Here is a 20,654-nt window from a genome sequence, read left to right on the forward strand (position 1 = left end):
TTGGGAGCCACCATCATAAAGCAAGACGCAATCGATTCACACACTCAGCAAGTTCCCTCCGACATGCATGGCAAACCACCCTTGGACAAGCCCTGAAAGTGTCCCTAAATCTCCGCAGACACACCCGGAGCAAATCAGCCCAGCGAATACACAGACCGACACTAAAATCACCGACCACCCGATATCACCAGCCAAACTAACCCGGTCTTGCTGGCGATTTCTCCCAAGGCATTGCAGGTATCTTCCTTTTCCTCCATATAGGCGTTGGATATGCTGTACCTGTCGCACAGCACAGCGAGAGGGAAAGCCTGGTAAGGAAGGTGTCTAATTTCCATTTACTGCTGGCGGTGTATGTCTGTCTGTCTGCCATGATCGGTTTGTGAACAATTACTGAATGCATACATGTAATTACGATAATCACACGATTTATATTTGTAGTCAATACAAAGTTGAGGCTCATGGAGGAGCAAACACAAAAAGTTTTCTCTTCATTTGCACCCGCTGATGGAAACTTGTGCTGCTTGAACAAGCGAAGAAAAGGACATTTTACCCTGTGATAACATCTTCATCTTCAGATTCCAAATCTTCATCTTGCTGTTCATCTCCATCATCAGAAGAATCATCAAAGAGTGCAAAAGCTTCGGTCTCATCATCAGTCTCAAAATGTGTCTGCAGGAAGAAGTATGGCATGAAGTATATAAACTAGAACGGCACTCGTGGGGCGCATCGTCTCGCGTCGCGTGCCCATTCTGAACAAATATACCATCGTTAACTGAACACGCTACCAATTATTCATATACCCGTATCATCCATGCACCGTATTTCTCACGGACATGGCCATTATCCATAGCTTCATAGATATCTAACGACCAGTTTTGTGCCTATTAAGGCCAAATTGCATTGATAAAAATTTCAAACTGTATCCCCCACGGCTAGTCAATCTTACATACGAAGTTTCACATCGGTCTGTTAAGTGGTTCTGGAGAAGATTTTTTTTTAATGTTTTTATTTTCAACCCAATCTGGCCCCCAGACCATGTGACCGATGACATGACCGTTACCACTAAATATACCCAGCCTTCAACTTTTTTTTTTTTCGTCGAGTGCTTCTGGAGAAAAATATGTCGACATATTTTCCTTGAATCCAATATGGTTGCCATACATACCACATGACCTTATGACATCAGAGTTATCAATAAAATGTTCTCCATGGGGAGTCCCTCTATGTATAAAGTTTTGCATCGATCGGACAAGCGGTTTCAGAAAAACATTTTAAAAGCGAAAATATAAGCACGGACAGACAGACAGACAGATGGATGCATTGCAATAGTGTCGCATCCCCTTCACAGAAAGACTACTAATCAGAGGCTTACGTTACCAGGTTTGGCCCAATAAAGAACAGCAGCAACAGAGCCCGTTACCAACCTTTGAACATGGAGGACAATGTGCTGCAAAATAGCTCAGTATAAGCACTGCGTGTACACGACTCCATGACAATTTCTGTTCCTTGGGTTCCTCCGATTTGTAGACAGCTCTTGCTTGCTTCATGTGGAAATTTTCACCGTGGGAACAAAGCTCAAGAGGAAATTTCTATTTTAAGTGGTTTGATGGAAGCCGTGCAACAAGAACCACCGTCCTTGTTTGGAAAGTGCAAATTACCACCGTGAGAGAAAAATCGAGAAAGTTCCGAAACGTACGACGTCCGATCATCATGTTGTCTGTGGGTAGTAACCAAATTAAAGTCTCACCTTAAAATGAAAAATTCAACGAGGCTCTAATTATCAGGTATTCGTGAAGGCTCGTGTCGATCTGCATCGGCGGAGAGGTAGAACAATCGATTGAACAAACAGGACATTCATCGAAGAAGGCTAACCACTGCAGGAAGGAACGTGAAGCTGGAGAGGGAAGCAGGAAGACTTCTCCTTGCTTCCCATGGCGGTGGCGGTTAGATAACTGCGATCAACGCTCCATTGATTTCATCCATCGTTATAAAAATGGGGAATGCAAGCAGCCAAAATGGATAATCTAGCAAAAATACACAAAAACCCACCAAAAAAAAACAAAGCTTGCAAAACAAAGGTCGGAATAAACGTTTTCTCATGTCAAATACATTTCAGAGAAAAGTGACATTTAAAGGAAACTACACTCAAATTTCAAAAATAGGATTAGCACATCTGTAAAAATGACATTACACAGCCAATCACGAGCTCTCAAGGGGGACACAGCCAATCACGAGCTCCCAAAGGCAAGAAGGGTGGTGGCTCCCATAGGCATGATGGAAACTCACCGACGTTACACTTACTGATTAACGATGCGTTTCCCACACAACGATGTGAAGTGAAAAGTTCCATGACGATCACCGAGTAATACTGCACCGTACTCCATTTTACAAATACGGCTTCCCTTCAACATAAACAACTTTTCAGGGCATCACACGCACGTACCCTGTACAGAGGCTAAATAATGCTCGATATAGTGCAGCGTGGCAGTTGGCCGTGAAATGCTCGAGGTTATTCACCACAATGCCTTCGGTCGAGCGGAGAGAGAGCATCATGAGTGGGATGAGGTTGGGGAGGTAGGGGGCCAGCTCCTGCCCCATTACTCCAGACACCGACGCAAACAGGCCGTACCTAATGAAGCACAAGTACGGAGTTATTCGGTACTCGAATAATTCACCCACTTATGATAACTCACCAATTGAACATTAAAGTAAAAATTTAAGTTGGAGGTGGCCATTCCAATTGAGTGGAACGTTTCCAACACACCCAGAGTACAACCACCACTTTTCAACTAATTCCGTCCGGTGGTTTAGAATTGCATACGAGTCAAACAAACACATTTGTATGGAATACCTGCGAGCGTGAATAATTAGTCGGGAGGTCGAGTGAATTCCCCGAGAGATATTTATGACGTACATGAACACACTTTCGAGTTACGTGACATGTACACTTAACATCACCTGAGTTTAGGTACATTAAAAAAAAAAACAATGCGTTGAAAACTGAACAAAGGATGTTTTCATTACAATGAAAATAGTCATGATTAATATTTTAAAATTTTAATTAAAAAAAAAAAAAAATATATATATATATATATATAGATAAAACTGTCCTTTTGTCGACATTTTATACATACATTTTATACATTTTTTATACAATTTTATACATTTTATACATTTTATACATGTGCTGCCAAGAAATCCAGGGGTGCGTTCTGTTATCAAGCCAGCCGTTCCCTTTTCAGCGGTTTTTAGTGGAGTGCTTGCTTGAGTGCTTAAGCCACTTATCGAGCGCTCTACAAGAAACTTGGTAACTGAATACACCCCCGATTCATGACATTGCGACAAGGATACACATCTATAGCATCACTTCTTTCAGCCAAAATCAATGAATTTGTCCCTCATGTGGCAGATTTCGACATGACACAAGGAAAGTTAGAGGTTGGTCGGAATCGAAAGCGGGTTTTACTTTCCCAAACATAGTTAAAAACACTGTAAAAATTCCTTTGTGGAAGGGGGTAAGGGAAGAGTGGAGGAGGCAGGGGAATGGGTGCAGTGAGAGTATGGAGGGAGGGAACGGCAAAGATAAAATAAAAACCTATCTCCAAAAACTGGGCTCATTCTTATCCTATGTCGCAAGTCTCGATGTAATCAGTCCAGAATTGTAGGAGTAGTAGCACAAACATCAGTCACATATAATATATAACAAAACAAAAAAAATATATATATATATGTATATGCATGCAAGCATGTCTGGTGTTGGCTTAATGGTTAGTTAACCTTAATTAAAATTAACCTTAATGGTTAATTCTCACAATGAAAATACGGAAACCTCTGTGTAGGTCATTCCACACAAACTCATACGGAAGAGTTTCACCCATGTGATCATAATCGCAATACGAGTACAATCAACTGTGAATATGTCTGGTGTAGGCTTAATGGTTAGGGTGGTGGGCTTCGGATCCTAGAATCCCGAGTTCAAATCCCCCTCGGCTGTTGAATTAATACTAGGTGGGGTTAACTCGGCCTGTCATCCCTCCGAGGTCGGCAAAATGAGTGCCAGCATGCTGGTTTACTGTGTCGGAGTGGCGACCCGTCCAGGATTGTGTCCAAAAGCCAAGGAGACTGCTTAGGCAGCAACAACGCTCTGTACAGAGTATGGTCCCAATGGATGGATGGACGGATGGAACTGGTAATGACGGAATCCAAAGCGAATGCAATAATTACGGGACATTTTATAACAACTTTTAAAACCTCAATCTTTACTTTTAAAATTGCCCTTTAAAATAAAATGTACATCACATGCAGGTGCACGTGTGTAACATGCAGAATACGCACAGGATTATACAATTCAGCCTTGATACCAGCACACAATGGCACACCTTTTTCAAGAGTTAAAGGCCCGGATAAATAAAACTTCAACTTGCAAAAGTGCTGGGAACAAATTACTTCCCATTATAATCAGTAACATCTCACTAATTGTGGACGATGAGTGCTTAAGGTTGAGGTGTGATACACACGTGCACCGATGCAGGTCAGGATCGTCCCCACATTGCAGCATCTGGAGTGCCAATTGGCAGCAGCTGGCCGCGTGTGGAGCGAAGGCATCTCCCAGAGCGGTGGCGATGACTCCCAATGTATCTGCACAGGGTGGACGGACAAAGGGCTGAATTCAAAAAAATAAAATAAAAATAAACTCAAATATACATCATTCGATTAGCCAGCACATCGTCGCCGCCTCGAGCTCACCGAGAGCTTGGAGCTGCAATTGAGAAGGCGTGTTGTCCGGCTTGGTTGGGACACATAGGTGCAGTTGGAGACATTCAATGATTCTTGGGAAATATGGCTGGAGGTTGTTACCCGCAGCAACAGCTACAAAGAGAAACAAGTAGGAGGGAAGTGAAAGCAGAAATTTTTCAAATCTACAAAATGCCACAAGTGATGGTAATTCATTAATCATCCTTGAAGAATTTACCGATCAAACATGGCAGGGGCCGAGAGGCAAGGACACGAGACTAGTTTACCAGATGTTGCAAGTTCAAATCTGGCTAAAAGTGGCAGGATTCAGGATCTCGATTCAAAGCTTCTGGAAATCAAGGAGATTACCATGTTACTGATGTACAGTCAGTAAAAAAAACAAAAAACTGGTCCATTAACTTACACCAAGGGGATAACCTGCATAACTAGGCTGCCTGGTCTGGTTAACGTGTGATGCCAATTCTTGCTTTGTGGTTGATGCTTAATGCCCTTGGACAGCTTGCAATGGGCATAGAAATGGAACCTACAAACAGGTAGCACTGGCACAAAGGTTCCAGAAATTAAATAAACAAACAAACGGCTAACCGCCGATTGGCTCCCAGAAACCAAAACAAACGGCACACCAGCAGTCTCGCCCTTGTGAGAGGGGTGGATGAATCACCTGTTGAACCAAGTGCACTCAGTGAGAGTTCCTTGATCTGAGCAATCCTCGTGCGATCATGGATGCCAATGATGTGCTCCACGAGTGCAGGCAGGAAGGGCAGCACGTGGTCACCCTCTGGAAGAGAGGAAGAGAATTGCATTGAGGTTTGTGGGGGTAAAGTAGCCCGCTCACCTCCTTTCTGCACCTGTCTTGCACACCTTTGACCTCTTTCACCCATCGAGCGATACAAATAACCACAAACTTCTTCTTCTCCTACTCCACCTCCCTTTATAAGGGGTAAGGTCCAATGGCACCAAGCTTTGGTGCCAATACCCACTTGACTTCTTCCACAAACAAACTCACCCAGACTTTCAACAAAGTTGTCCAGCGCATAGTAGGCCTTATTTAGCCAGGGACCTGGTTGGAGTTCAGCATTCGCACCAATTCTGGCCAAGAGGACGAGCAAGCGAGGAAGAACATCCTCAGCATAATGGCTGATATCAGGCTGAGGGCCGCGGGAACATCCGAGCCTATTAATATATAGTCATCGCCCTTAAGCTGGCCATCCACAATGCACAAAACACATTACAAATGAAGCAAGCGGTGAACTTTGATATAATAGTGGTGGACTGACCCAGAATAAAACATTTACATCATCACGTGATGCTGTTATACATTTATTTACTTATTAGAAAACAACACTGGTAAACAAAATCCAGGACTACATTCACTTTGTGGAATGAAACGAGAGATGCACACAAATGTTAACTTCACATGAATGAATGACTGATCGAGAAGGAAGAACGACACATTATGACCATCTTTATAACAAAGTATGAGCTCACACCGTTCCGATGACCAAACAGAGCCGTCATACCCGAAGATGCTGCGAAAATTGGCCCAAGGCGTATAAACCTGCAGCCTGAACAAAATGGTTTTCATCACACAAGGAAGTACAAATGCTCTGCAGAAACTGGGGCAGAAATCTGTGAAAAACAGAACATTGATCAAAACGATGACTTCCAACAATGAAACACCGACCACTTAAGTCTTAGAGAAAGCAAGAGCTTGGAGGAACCTCGTGGACCCTCCCACCCCCCAAATAACACAACTCCTCCTGCTCCCATTCCCTCCATTCCAACCTGCTGCTGAGGAGGAGGTTCAAATACTTTCCCGACTCAAACCCTGATTTCTCACTTCAGACGGATATGTCCGGCACAGCCCTCAGCTAGCGCAGCGACCAGTGCAAGACCTCCTCGGCGCCTCCAGGGGTCGTCACTCTCCAGGGCAGCAGATAATGGCGAGATCTGTCGTGGAATGGAAAGGTCACGTCAAGGGGACACACTGATGAGAGCTGAATAAATAAATCTATCCATAATGGAGATGTGTATATGGTCATTATATATATATATATATATATATATATATATATATATATATATATATATATATATAATATGGGTGGATCGGCTCACAACGCTCACCTCATCAGACGTCGCAACAGTGGGACAAACACCTCCACGTTATTAAAAACACCTCATCACCACAAAACCACTACATAATTCAAAACAACTCCCGCTTCAGGGTCAAAGATTGGAAAGCGGATCCGAGAGAGCCACGCATGACCCAGTGACCTTAACCACATATTAGAGCCAAATATTAAACAAATCAATAAAGAACTACAAGGGTACTCGGTAGAGCGCATACCTCCCACCCCGTAATGCCTGATCCGCAAGAACATATCGAGCTCTATATCGGTTTAGCCCTAACTCTCAATGGTGAAGAATCACTTTAAAAATTCCAGTAGTCGGATCCGTACCCAGATCTTCACCAAAATCTAATCAGTTCGTCCTCGTCACACACAGGCAGAAACAGCTGAAAACATAACCTTCACCTTCGGTGGCGGAGGTAATAAACGAAATACACAAATGGACAATTATATGAACAGTTACTGAGGTGCTCAGTACTCACCAAAATGCCAGGACCAGAGAGGGGCAGGTGTGGATCGGAGGGGTTAGAGAGGGACCTGCCTGCCTCGTCATCTGAAGAGGTCTCTTTGGAGGTGTAGAGCATTGGTGGCAGAAAGTCGATGCTTGATGTCCGAGTTGATGTCCTCTTCGTGTGGTCGGAGGCAAGCCAAGCTCGTGGCCAATGTCCACCACATGCTCACCTCAGTCAATTGTGTCCATCTTCACATCCAAGCTGATGGAATGGCTGGAATACTTGCAGGATGCTGTCCAGTCATGGTGAAGGGTTTCTTGAATGTTTTTTTTTTGTAAGTTGGTTGCAATAATAGTCCACAGAACGCACGAGATATCGAACCAATCGAGGTTGAAAACGAATACGAGGCCGACCCAAGTTTCCGCTAATCCTACCCTCGAGGTTGCGTGAGGGTGGGGATGTGACTGGGCGAGGTGTCGGCTGGATGAACCGCGGCTTACACTCTACCAGCTGATGACGCGGTACGTATTCAAAATGGCAAAGTCGGTTTTGGCATGTCTCATAGTGAACTACGTCCCCCAATTTGTTGGCGAAGCTCTTGCGAAACGACACTATTTGGCACGTCCTATATCAGCGAGTCCCTGCATATGGCGGAAATAGTGCCACCTTTGGTACGAACCGGTATTACAAGTCTCTTCCTCCATAATTGAATGGAACCTTCTCAATTTGAGCAGATGGAGTACGATTTGTTGTGATCAATAAAATTTCTTTCAGAAGTGACAAAAACGATGAAGTGCATTTATAAGAATGTGCCGCAGCACATCACCCACCAAAGGTAGGCCGAGAAGGGTGCTCCTGCCAGGAGGGCAGGTGCGTCCACTGATATACACATCACACAACACATGAGCAAACAAGTTCAGATGTGGAAACGTTAGTGTATGACCCTAATGTACGGCTCCACGGTCAATGAAAAACAAATCAATCATTTCTCGTGCAAACATGATGTTTCACATGTGTGACGATGATACGATCTTTAAAATCCAACAGTCGAAGCAATATTCAGTGGAAGAAATAAAAACATTAAAAACTACAAGGGCACTCGGTAGAGCGCATACCTCTGCCAGGCTGAACAGGTTACGTTTTGTATCCCACCAAGAGGCAAGATCTGGATCCGGACGGACAAAATCTAATCGGCTCGTTCTTGTCACCGACCCAACTCATTGACCAAATTTAATCAGAATCCATCCACAACGTTTTTAGATATCATGCTACAAATCGTTTTTGGCTCGACCTCTCAATGGTGAACAACCTTGTCACACACCCAAACAAATTTTGTCAAAATCCATTCACAACTTTTTGAGATATCCTGTTCAGACAGAGACAGACAGACAGACAGACAAACAGACAAGAGGGAAAAAAAACCTCCATCGACCTTCAGTGGTGGAGGTAATAAATCCATCCATTGGGACCATACTCTGTGCAGAGCGTTGGTGCTGCCAAAGCGGTCTCCTTGGCTATTGGGCACAATCCTGGACGTGTCGCCACTCCGACACAGGATACCAGCAAGCTGGCACTCATTTTGCCGACCTCAGAAGGATGACAGGCCGAGTTAACCCCACCTGGTATTAATTCAACAGCCAAGCAGGATTTGAACTCAGGATCCTAGGATCCCAAACCATTAAGCCAACACCCAACACCAGGCAGAGACAATAAATTAATTACCCACAGGTAGCAAAAACAGCTGGAAAACATTGTAAACTAATATTATGTATTTTTAAACAACCCATTCATATAAAGTATCATTAAATGAAAAACTGGAAAATAAATAAATAATCTACAATTTGGCACGAATGTGGGAGATCTGGAAAATAAATAAATAATCTACAATTTGGCACAAATGTGGGAGGTCGGGAAAATAAATAAATAATATACAATTTGGCACAAATGTGGGTCTGGAAAATAAATAAATAAATAATCCACAATTTGGCACAAATGTGGGAGATCTGGAAAATAAATAAATAAATAATCCACAATTTGGCACAAATGTGGGAGATCTGGAAAATAAATAAATAAATAATCTATAATTTGGCACAAATGTGGGAGGTCTGGAAAATAAATAAATAAATAATCTACAATTTGGCACAAATGTGGGAGATCTGGAAAATAAATAAATAAATAATCTACAATTTGGCACAAATGTGGGAGGTCTGGAAAATAAATAAATAAATAATCTACAATTTGGCACAAATGTGGGAGATCTGGAAAATAAATAAATAATCTACAATTTGGCACAAATGTGGGAGGTCTGGAAAATAAATAAATAAATAAATAATCTACAATTTAGCACAAATGTGGGAGATCTGGAAAATAAATAAATAAATAATCAACAATTTGGCACAAATGTGTGTCTGGGAAATAAATAAATAAATAATCTACAATTTGGCACAAATGTGGGAGATCTGAAAAATAAATAAATAAATAATCCACAATTTGGCACAAATGTGGGAGATCTGGAAAATAAATAAATAAATAATCTACAATTTGGCACAAATGTGGGAGATCTGGAAAATAAATAAATAATCCACAATTTGGCACAAATGTGGGAGATCTGGAAAATAAATAAATAAATAATCCACAATTTGGCACAAATGTGGGAGATCTGGAAAATAAATAAATAAATAAATAATCTACAATTTGGCACAAATGTGGGAGGTCTGGAAAATAAATAAATAAATAATCTATAATTTGGCACAAATGTGGGAGGTCTGGAAAATAAATAAATAATCTACAATTTGGCACAAATGTGGGAGATCTGGAAAATAAATAAATAAATGATCCACAATTTGGCACAATGTGGGAGATCTGGAAAATAAATAAATAAATAATCCACAATTTGGCACAAATGTGGGAGATCTGGAAAATAAATAAATAATCCACAATTTGGCACAAATGTGGGAGATCTGGAAAATAAATAAATAAATAATCTACAATTTGGCACAAATGTGGGAGATCTGGAAAATAAATAAATAAATAATCTATAATTTGGCACAAATGTGGGAGGTCTGGAAAATAAATAAATAAATAATCTACAATTTGGCACAAATGTGGGAGATCTGGAAAATAAATAAATAATCTACAATTTGGCACAAATGTGGGAGGTCTGGAAAATAAATAAATAATCTACAATTTAGCACAAATGTGGGAGATCTGGAAAATAAATAAATAAATAATCAACAATTTGGCACAAATGTGTGTCTGGGAAATAAATAAATAAATAATCTACAATTTGGCACAAATGTGGGAGATCTGGAAAATAAATAAATAAATAATCCACAATTTGGCACAAATGTGGGAGATCTGGAAAATAAATAAATAAATAATCTACAATTTGGCACAAATGTGGGAGATCTGGAAAATAAATAAATAAATAAATAATCCACAATTTGGCACAAATGTGGGAGATCTGGAAAATAAATAAATAAATAATCCACAATTTGGCACAAATGTGGGAGATCTGGAAAATAAATAAATAAATAAATAATCTACAATTTGGCACAAATGTGGGAGATCTGGAAAATAAATAAATAAATAATCCACAATTTGGCACAAATGTGGGAGATCTGGAAAATAAATAAATAAATAAATAATCTACAATTTGGCACAAATGTGGGAGGTCTGGAAAATAAATAAATAATCTACAATTTGGCACAAATGTGGGAGATCTGGAAAATAAATAAATAAATGATCCACAATTTGGCACAAATGTGGGAGATCTGGAAAATAAATAAATAAATAATCTACAATTTGGCACAAATGTGGGAGATCTGGAAAATAAATAAATAAATAATCTATAATTTGGCACAAATGTGGGAGGTCTGGAAAATAAATAAATAAATAATCTACAATTTGGCACAAATGTGGGAGATCTGGAAAATAAATAAATAATCTACAATTTGGCACAAATGTGGGAGGTCTGGAAAATAAATAAATAATCTACAATTTAGCACAAATGTGGGAGATCTGGAAAATAAATAAATAAATAATCAACAATTTGGCACAAATGTGTGTCTGGGAAATAAATAAATAAATAATCTACAATTTGGCACAAATGTGGGAGATCTGGAAAATAAATAAATAAATAATCCACAATTTGGCACAAATGTGGGAGATCTGGAAAATAAATAAATAAATAATCTACAATTTGGCACAAATGTGGGAGATCTGGAAAATAAATAAATAAATAAATAATCCACAATTTGGCACAAATGTGGGAGATCTGGAAAATAAATAAATAAATAATCCACAATTTGGCACAAATGTGGGAGATCTGGAAAATAAATAAATAAATAAATAATCTACAATTTGGCACAAATGTGGGAGGTCTGGAAAATAAATAAATAAATAATCTATAATTTGGCACAAATGTGGGAGGTCTGGAAAATAAATAAATAATCTACAATTTGGCACAAATGTGGGAGATCTGGAAAATAAATAAATAAATGATCCACAATTTGGCACAAATGTGGGAGATCTGGAAAATAAATAAATAAATAATCCACAATTTGGCACAAATGTGGGAGATCTGGAAAATAAATAAATAAATAATCCACAATTTGGCACAAATGTGGGAGATCTGGAAAATAAATAAATAAATAAATAATCTACAATTTGGCACAAATGTGGGAGGTCTGGAAAATAAATAAATAAATAATCTATAATTTGGCACAAATGTGGGAGGTCTGGAAAATAAATAAATAATCTACAATTTGGCACAAATGTGGGAGATCTGGAAAATAAATAAATAAATGATCCACAATTTGGCACAAATGTGGGAGATCTGGAAAATAAATAAATAAATAATCTACAATTTGGCACAAATGTGGGAGATCTGGAAAATAAATAAATAAATAATCCACAATTTGGCACAAATGTGGGAGATCTGGAAAATAAATAAATAAATAATCCACAATTTGGCACAAATGTGGGAGATCTGGAAAATAAATAAATAAATAAATGATCCACAATTTGGCACAAATGTGGGAGATCTGGAAAATAAATAAATAAATAATCTACAATTTGGCACAAATGTGGGAGATCTGGAAAATAAATAAATAAATAATCCACAATTTGGCACAAATGTGGGAGATCTGGAAAATAAATAAATAAATAATCCAGAATTTGGCACAAATGTGGGAGATCTGGAAAATAAATAAATAAATAAATGATCCACAATTTGGCACAAATGTGGGAGATCTGGAAAATAAATAAATAAATAATCTACAATTTGGCACAAATGTGGGAGATCTGGAAAATAAATAAATAAATAATCCACAATTTGGCACAAATGTGGGAGATCTGGAAAATAAATAAATAAATAATCCACAATTTGGCACAAATGTGGGAGATCTGGAAAATAAATAAATAAATAAATAATCCACAATTTGGCACAAATGTGGGAGATCTGGAAAATAAATAAATAATCCACAATTTGGCACAAATGTGGGAGATCTGAATAAAAGCAAGAAATAAATACGTCCTCTCCTCCCATCCCCCACCCCCCCCAAACCCCGAAATCTCCAAACCCCCAAAATAACTCATCTGAAATGTTTCTACAATGGGAAATAATTACATCAACTAAATAAATAACATCACTCACCACGTGACCAAACAACTTTTCCGGTGGCAAATTCATGGCCAAGTCTTCCATTACCTGGGAGAGGTTTCACAGGTGAGGTGGTCAAATCAAAATTAATTAATAATAATCAACAGGGACTGGACATGTGAAAGAGTAGTTAATTTATTACTATGTGATTGTATTTGTACAATCCTTAATCTTGTGGTCTCATGACGCTTCCCTCAAGCGAGTGATAATACCAACTCAGCAAGGCAAAGGTAATCTCATCATGCAAGGAAATGCCACATAAATACATAAATCTAACACTCGAAGGTCTTTATACACAAGCAAAATGGTGATGTATCTGTACGATGTCGCCAGCATTTCAACAGGGACCAGCATTAGGCCAAGGGGTACCCCCACTAACAGCATGCCGACTGGGATCCAGGGTTAGGGCTACGGGGTATGCCGACTGGGATCCAGGGTTGGGGCTATGGGGTACGCCGACTGGGATCCAGGGTTCGGGCTACGGGGTACGCCGACTGGGATCCAGGGTTAGGGCTACGGGGTATGCCGACTGGGATCCAGGGTTGGGGCTACGGGGTATGCCGACTGGGATCCAGGGTTGGGGCTATGGGGTACACCGTCTGGTATTCAGGGTTAGGGGCACCCCAACTGGGGCCAACAGCCATAGATACTGTACTTTTATTGCAAGCTGGCGTGGAGTCGAGCCTTCTGTGCGCATATCGTCATCATCGTCCTCGTCCTCATCTTCATCTTCATCACCCTCCGCACAGGGAGATGTTACAAGCACGAAGATGACATTCAAAATGGGGTCCAACAGCTTATGTTTCACCAGAGCCTGTGACAAAAGAGCAGGTTAATGAAGGGGAGAATGACCCACAGCAAAGGATGGATCACAAATTATAATTAGAACGTTTGCAACTAGTTACCTTGCTCTTCATTCTGGCAAAGCATCCAACAACAGAAAGCGCCTTCATCCTGACACTGTCCTCCAGAGACGAGGTTCCAGCCAGCTGTTTGGGGGTTGAACGGACGAAAGAAGCGAATGATAATTTGTGAATCAATACCTGAAGCACAATACGATGGCAAAAAGTCACAATCATGAAAACGTCACAAAGACAAGAAGGAAAACTCACAAAACAAAAGCCACCTCGTCGACGCCCAGGGTGAGTTGAAATCAATTTACCAAGAAAAGTAAACTATGATACTCTTCGTTCAGTTACCATGGGGACGCAACCCTCCGAACACGGCACGCCTCACCTCCAGGCAAAAGGCCGTGAGCTCTCGAAGGTGTGGCGCGATTATGGAGATTTCGAGATCAATGAATTCATCAAAAACCTCCATAGCTCCACAAGCTCGAGTCGCCTGTGGGGGAGAGCAATTCACCATGCGAGTCACTATGCACGCCAACGTGCGAGGATTTGCTCGGACCATAATGTGGATGAGCTCCACTACACAGACCGAGACTGTGGTAAGTGACCAAGGTCCATGCGTTTCACGTAGGTTGGATGTAACAGGATTGTCAGAGGAAGTAGTTTGTTGCATGTGACACTGAGAAGGCAGTGTATGTAATTTATAGACAGGGTGTACAGATTAATTATGTACCCGCAAAACCTCTCGTTTGTGGGCGGGGCTAGGTGTGGACTTTCCCTTACAGAGGCACAAGGCCAATCATGATCCCTGGCCAGTGTGTGCCAGCCACGGCAGCACAGTGGGCTGTGGAGTCCGGAAGAAACAATGTCCATTTATTTTTATTGGTGCCACCTTCGTGGACAGGACCCGAGAAGAAGACTCCGCGCAGGAGGAAGAAGAGAACTCAGTCCACAAGGAGAGGAGCAGGAGATGCTCATGCGAGGGCGCACTCCGTGCACGAGAGTTGAGACTGGAGAGTGTACCGGGGAGTCCGTGAGGACAAAGAGGCTCGTGAGAGCTCGAGAGCCCATGAGAAGCGAGTCCACCAGGAGAGAACAGAGAGGCTCGTGTGGAAAGGACGACAGATACCTCGCTTGGAGGAGAAGCCTCGTGTGGCATCGACCCGAGCTGGGATCACCCTGTGTTTTTAGAGGGCCAGGAGGCCTCTGTCTAAAATGGACAAAGGAGACCACGTGGCCTGGTTGAAGTTGAAGACCTACTCATCGCTGGCCCTGATCGTGGCCATTGCACTTCGTCTAAGCACAGTCGTTACTGCCTCTCGTCATGCACCTGGTCTCTAAAACTGTCTGCATTATGTTGAACTGCATCCATCCTATGCATCAGAGAAAAGGGAAGTCCCACCTGCAGCATTGTTTTGTCTTACAAGTGTGATCTGTGGCACCTAGTGGGTTAGGATTTGAGCTTTTATTTCTCATTCATCGGATACAAGTTTACAGATTCCCATTGCCCTCTATGTCTTTTGACTCGCTTGGTTTGTTCCGTTTGTTATGGCATCTTATGTTATGGCATCTCAGTCTCACGTTTACGATCAAATCGATTTCTTTACAAAACCAACCAAGTGCAAAGCGTAACGTGAATCGACTTTACAGGTGTTCATCGACATGAGAGATAAATAAATAAATAAAAAAGCAACAATTTCCCGGGCACACAAGCTTGTGACCGATGACATAATAAACCGTGATGCTTCGCGCACCTTCATGCTAAGTAATAATCAGGAGAGGATGCGTGACTTGATCACGATGAAAGTGCACACAAAGGACTTTTGGGGAGAACAATGAGCCTTACCTCATCCTGTACGATGAGCTGTCGGACGACGTGGATTATTTTGGGTACGGTGTCACGGAGGACGTTCTGAAAGGGCATCGATGGAGAGATCATTGTGAACATCGACTCCGGTACAACGAGCACCGCAACTCATCCGTCCCAATCAATCAAGCAAATAATTACAAGAAAAACTCCGCACTATCCGTTCAAAATAACACGCAAGATAGCCTGTCGTATCGTCCACCACAAGCTTGGAAAGCTCGCTCTCGGACTTGTGAAGGGTGACTTTTACGTCATTTTATGAATCCACGGTGGAGAGCAACCCGAGGTCCTGCAAACGGAGTACTACTTATGATTTCCTTGCTACGGTTTCATCGTGTGGAACAACAAATGCAAAACAACAACCTCTTCGCCAATATGGTGTGGTTGTTGCCTATTTGACAGTGCCTAGTCACCAGTACGTACGAGCTCCGGTTCGGCGATGGCGGCGAGGGCGGAGAGGGCGACCGTGGCGTAATATCGGGCGGCCAGACGCTGGGCCGAGCCGATGGCGGCCGTGAGGATGCGCAGGATGTCCGAGCTGTGAGGAGCCATGGTGGAAGGTGCATGTTGGAGTAGAACGCTCAATAACAGTAGGCCCAACTGTAAGAACAACAAATGTTACCACTGACCACTTTGCACCTCCTCCAAATAAAAAAAGATTGAAGAGGGAATAGCCACGTTGTTAACAAAATGTAAAAAAAAAAAAAAAAATCAAACCCAATAACACCAAGCACTGCACTAATCACTCCTCCAACAGCTACACAAGCAAAAAGTGGCAAAAAAAAGAATTAAATAAAGCACGTGGAGAGGAGCACGAAAGGAAAGAAAGACATGAAGAGTACAGGTCAGTTGGACACATGAAAAGGTCATTCACAAACATGTGATGCAAAAGAACGAGCGGTTTGAGGCGGTTCGTCGAAGCGCCGTGGTTCGGTCACACTGAGTCGGCGTCGCTCGTGAAAACTTCGAACCTCCTGTTCCGCAGCGCTCCCACTCCCTGTCCACTCCCGCACGAGTGACAGCAACTCGAGCCAGGGCTTGTCCGCCGGGTGAAGCCGTGCCACGTCTGCTGCGAGGTTCGCGACGGCGTTCCGCGTTAGAATCCTGCCAAGAACACACGACGTGCACACGAATGTGCCAACAAATACCTGAGATGTCGTTCCGATCTATCCATGAACCGCTTCAACGTGAACAATGTGCTTATTCCCGGCAAGTCATTAGAATCCATAATTTGTGTTTAAAGTTTGAAAAAAAAAAACAAACAAACAAAAAACAAGTGAAAACAGGTCCGGTAAATCAATGGACTCGCTGCGTACACGTCACAACTATTTTACAGCGACGATACAGATTACCAAGTCATGTGACAAATGACATGACAGTCCCATCAACAGGGTACTAAACCGCCACTGTGGCTAGATCCACAGAGAACACACGAGTTTGAGCGTGTTCCTCGTCAGTCGAAGTGGTCGTTTGGCCTTCATGTGCAGTCTTCAATATGATGACCAACCAAAATGTGACCCCTCCAGATGAGACTGCCTTCGGGTTGGAATGAACTCCAACCTAAGTCGATGGATGCATCTGTCACACTGGATCTCCCCGTGGTTAGATGAGACGAAGTGAAAAGGGAAAGAAATGCACACGTTGCGATACGCATGGATGATCGTTCGGCTGGAGCCACATCAGGACCTTCATGTTCCTAAAAGCGAGGTAGGCCGGTATTAGCGCACAGCACGATGACGTCGGAAAAGCTGCGGGAAGACCGGCGTGGCAAGACCATCCTATAAACCTTTTAAATGACCCTCATGGGCATCGTCAGCGAAGTTGAATCGTTTCACTCAAAAGTTGGTTACATCAACAAACACAAAAACTACAATCAACATCATTCAGACGTGAACACGACACCATAAAGAGGAGTGACTGACATGAGGATGACACAAAGCGCGGATCGCAGAGAAGGGGGGGAAGAGTCAGTGGAGGCGTGATATTAAATACCACGGTGTCTTCTTGCATATGGCAGCTTGGCTGTCGGGTCGCCATCATTTTGTTGGGGCGTGACTGTGCCACTGCTGCAGTGCCCCTATACCAGTACAATGGTACTCATTTCGCCGACCTCGGAAGGATGACAGGCTGAGTCAACCCCACCTGGTGTTAATTCAGTGGCCAACGGGGCTCAAACTCAGGACCCGAAGATCCCAAGCCACCACCCTAACCACTAAGGCGACACCAGGCGCAACATCATGGTGTGAAAAGTTTGCACTTACTCGGTCTCTCTCTGTAGGGATTCCAGGATAATTGGCTTCACTCTGTGGATGACAATACAAAATGGATAGCCGTGAGAAGATAGATTCCCATTTTAGGGGTTAAACACTCCACTGAGCAACACACCGGGACCCCTCCCCCCCCCACCCCCAACCTTCCTCCCTTGACAATGGCGGGATGTGCGCCAAACAGGATATTGCAAACCTCAGTCGGACTTCTGCTGGAGTCTTCCTCCATCGCCGCGCCACGCAGCGGCGCAGCAGAACGCACGCCAGCTGCCTGATCTGAACGACACGGAATGAGGGACAAGTGATAGGGCTCGGTTGGTTAAGGAGGATGAACTTCAGCTTGGAATGAACAGCGAAAGCTTTGGGAATCATCGACACAGAACAGGAAGAGGTCGAGGCTCTGCTTACTGTTTATTACACGATGCAGGGCTGAGCTTTTACATCAACCCCTTTTGTACTGTCCACAAAACCCGTTCAACATGTATCCTGCTGCTTCGTCATGCAATCCCCCCCCTCCCAATTTGGGGAATCCTGCCCTTTCTCCACTCTCCAGTCCATCACCATAAATACTGTTCCCACCACCAAACCCATCATATAAACATGTGACCCTCGTTACATCGACGGTGTCCTTCTTGACTCCACCACTCCATTGCATCGAAGGGAGTTACGGGCCAATTAGACTGGGAGACGGATAGGAGGAACGAGTTGGGGATTAAAAATGAAAATGGAAAGAATGTGACAAATAAATATTTTAAAAAGAATGAATTCCGAACATCGTGGTGTAGTGACTGCGACCTGCGACCTGTGCATTGGAGGAACTGCTGAGGATGGAGCAGAGAGCCGGGATGATTCCGTGATCTTTGCAGGCGATTTTCAGCTCGGCAGTGGCCTAGTAATAATTACATCAGTTAGGATGACCGTCACAACCAACAATAACGTAACAACCTGCACACACACCTGGACACACACCTGGACAAGCATCTCTTGAGTGGGTCAGAGCACTACCAACTAAAGGTATCACAAAAACTGCATTTCGTACTCCCAGAAATAACGGAGCAGATTTAATTAAAAAATTTCATTCCTTTTGTTTTGGTCTCCACTTTGCACTCACAGAGAAACACACACCCAATGTACACCTCCCACGAACACACACCCAATGTACACTCCTCATGTCTACCTCCCACTATCACACACCCAATGTACACTTCCCATGAACACACACCCAATGTACACTCCTCATGTCTACCTCCCACTATCACACACCCAATGTACACTCCTCATGTCTACCTCCCACTATCACACACCCAATGTACACTTGCCATGAACACACACCCAATGTACACTCCTCATGTCTACCTCCCACTATCACACACCCAATGTACACTCCTCATGTCTACCCCCCACTATCACACACCCAATCTACACCTCCCAGGAACACACACCCAATGTACACTCCTTCTCATGTCTCCCTCCCATGAACACACGCTCCCCATCCTTCGCCCGAATGAACCCGAACCTTACAAACTCCCTCCCATCTACTGCCCCTAACACACCCTCTCTTTCAAACTCATCCACCACTCAATACACCCTCTCCTTCACCCCTCCCCCAAATAACCCTCTCCTTCACCCCATCCCCCCAAATACACCCTCTCCTTCACCCCTCCCCCAAATACACCCTCTCCTTCACCCCATCCCCCCAAATACACCCTCTCCTTCACCCCTCCCCCAAATACACCCTCTCCTTCACCCTCCCCCCAAATACACCCTCTCCTTCACCCCCTCCCCCAAATACACCCTCTCCTTCACCCCCTCCCCCAAATACACCCTCTCCTTCACCCCTTCCCCCCAATACACCCTCTCCTTCACCCTCCCCCCAAATACACCCTCTCCTTCACCCTCCCCCAAATACACCCTCTCCTTCACCCCCTCCCCCAAATACACCCTCTCCTTCACCCCTCCCCCCAAATACACCCTCTCCTTCACCCCTCCCCCAAATACACCCTCTCCTTCACCCTCCCCCCCCAAATACACCCTCTCCTTCACCTCCTCCCCCAAATACACCCTCTCCTTCACCCCACCCCCCAAATACACCCTCTCCTTCACCCCTCCCCCAAATACACCCTCTCCTTCACTCCTTCCCCCCAATACACCCTCTCCTTCACCCCTCCCCCCCAAATACACCCTCTCCTTCACCCCTCCCCCTCTCCCTCCGTAACTCACTCTCTGTTTTACCTGGACACGTACGGTACCTGTTGAATAACCAGCGTGTCCGCCTCCAACAATCGGTTTAACGTGACTTCCAACGGAGTCGCCATGAACACCGAACCGACCACAAGTCCCTGTGAACCCAAAACACAACCGGCGATGTTCGAGGATATTGAAGGTTCCAAGGTCGTTGTTTCGTCCAACCTGAGATATCTCCGACTCTAACCTCGACCCTGTCTCACGGATGATGAGAATAAACAAGGAAGCACGTGTCCAATAAGCAAAACTAGCTACACCGTACCAATACACCGCCCGGTGGTTGGCAAATCGTTCGCTCACGGGAATTGCGTCGTGACGTCGACGCGGATTCGGATCGATCTATATAATACGTCGGCAAATATATGGTGTTACGATCGGGACTCAGGTGAGGGGTATATTTGGGTTGTGTCCCTTCAAAACATGTTCT

The 20,654-nt window shown here is 43.3% G+C and overlaps 1 protein-coding gene across 5 annotated transcripts in view; it reads right to left on the bottom strand.

Moving 5' to 3' along the window:
* IPO4 (importin 4) overlaps positions 1-20,654 on the bottom strand; it is an 81,921-nt gene that overhangs the window by 40,244 nt on the left and 21,023 nt on the right. For 2 of the 5 annotated variants that reach the window (XM_085856656.1, XM_085856657.1), the window contains exons 2-20: positions 18,786-18,872; positions 18,180-18,259; positions 17,978-18,019; positions 16,688-16,820; positions 16,140-16,316; positions 15,696-15,761; positions 14,238-14,342; positions 13,907-13,990; positions 13,657-13,815; positions 12,996-13,049; positions 6,596-6,705; positions 6,276-6,384; positions 5,762-5,903; positions 5,417-5,533; positions 4,747-4,869; positions 4,518-4,638; positions 2,518-2,629; positions 551-669; positions 202-279 (exon numbers count right to left, since the gene is read on the bottom strand). In XM_085856656.1, the coding sequence (XP_085712782.1) occupies positions 202-279; positions 551-669; positions 2,518-2,629; positions 4,518-4,638; positions 4,747-4,869; positions 5,417-5,533; positions 5,762-5,903; positions 6,276-6,384; positions 6,596-6,705; positions 12,996-13,049; positions 13,657-13,815; positions 13,907-13,990; positions 14,238-14,342; positions 15,696-15,761; positions 16,140-16,316; positions 16,688-16,820; positions 17,978-18,019; positions 18,180-18,259; positions 18,786-18,872 (2,018 nt within the window). Of the gene's footprint in view, positions 1-201; positions 280-550; positions 670-2,517; positions 2,630-4,517; positions 4,639-4,746; positions 4,870-5,416; positions 5,534-5,761; positions 5,904-6,275; positions 6,385-6,595; positions 6,706-12,995; positions 13,050-13,656; positions 13,816-13,906; positions 13,991-14,237; positions 14,343-15,695; positions 15,762-16,139; positions 16,317-16,594; positions 16,821-17,977; positions 18,020-18,179; positions 18,260-18,785; positions 18,873-20,232; positions 20,534-20,654 lie in introns of those variants that run through there. The other 3 variants (XM_085856658.1, XM_085856654.1, XM_085856655.1) reach the window with 3 other exon arrangements.

The sequence above is a fragment of the Eptatretus burgeri genome, chromosome 15 (assembly GCF_056783735.1).
Source record: "Eptatretus burgeri isolate ZD-2024b chromosome 15, Ebu_testis_v1, whole genome shotgun sequence".
NCBI lineage: Eukaryota > Metazoa > Chordata > Myxini > Myxiniformes > Myxinidae > Eptatretus > Eptatretus burgeri.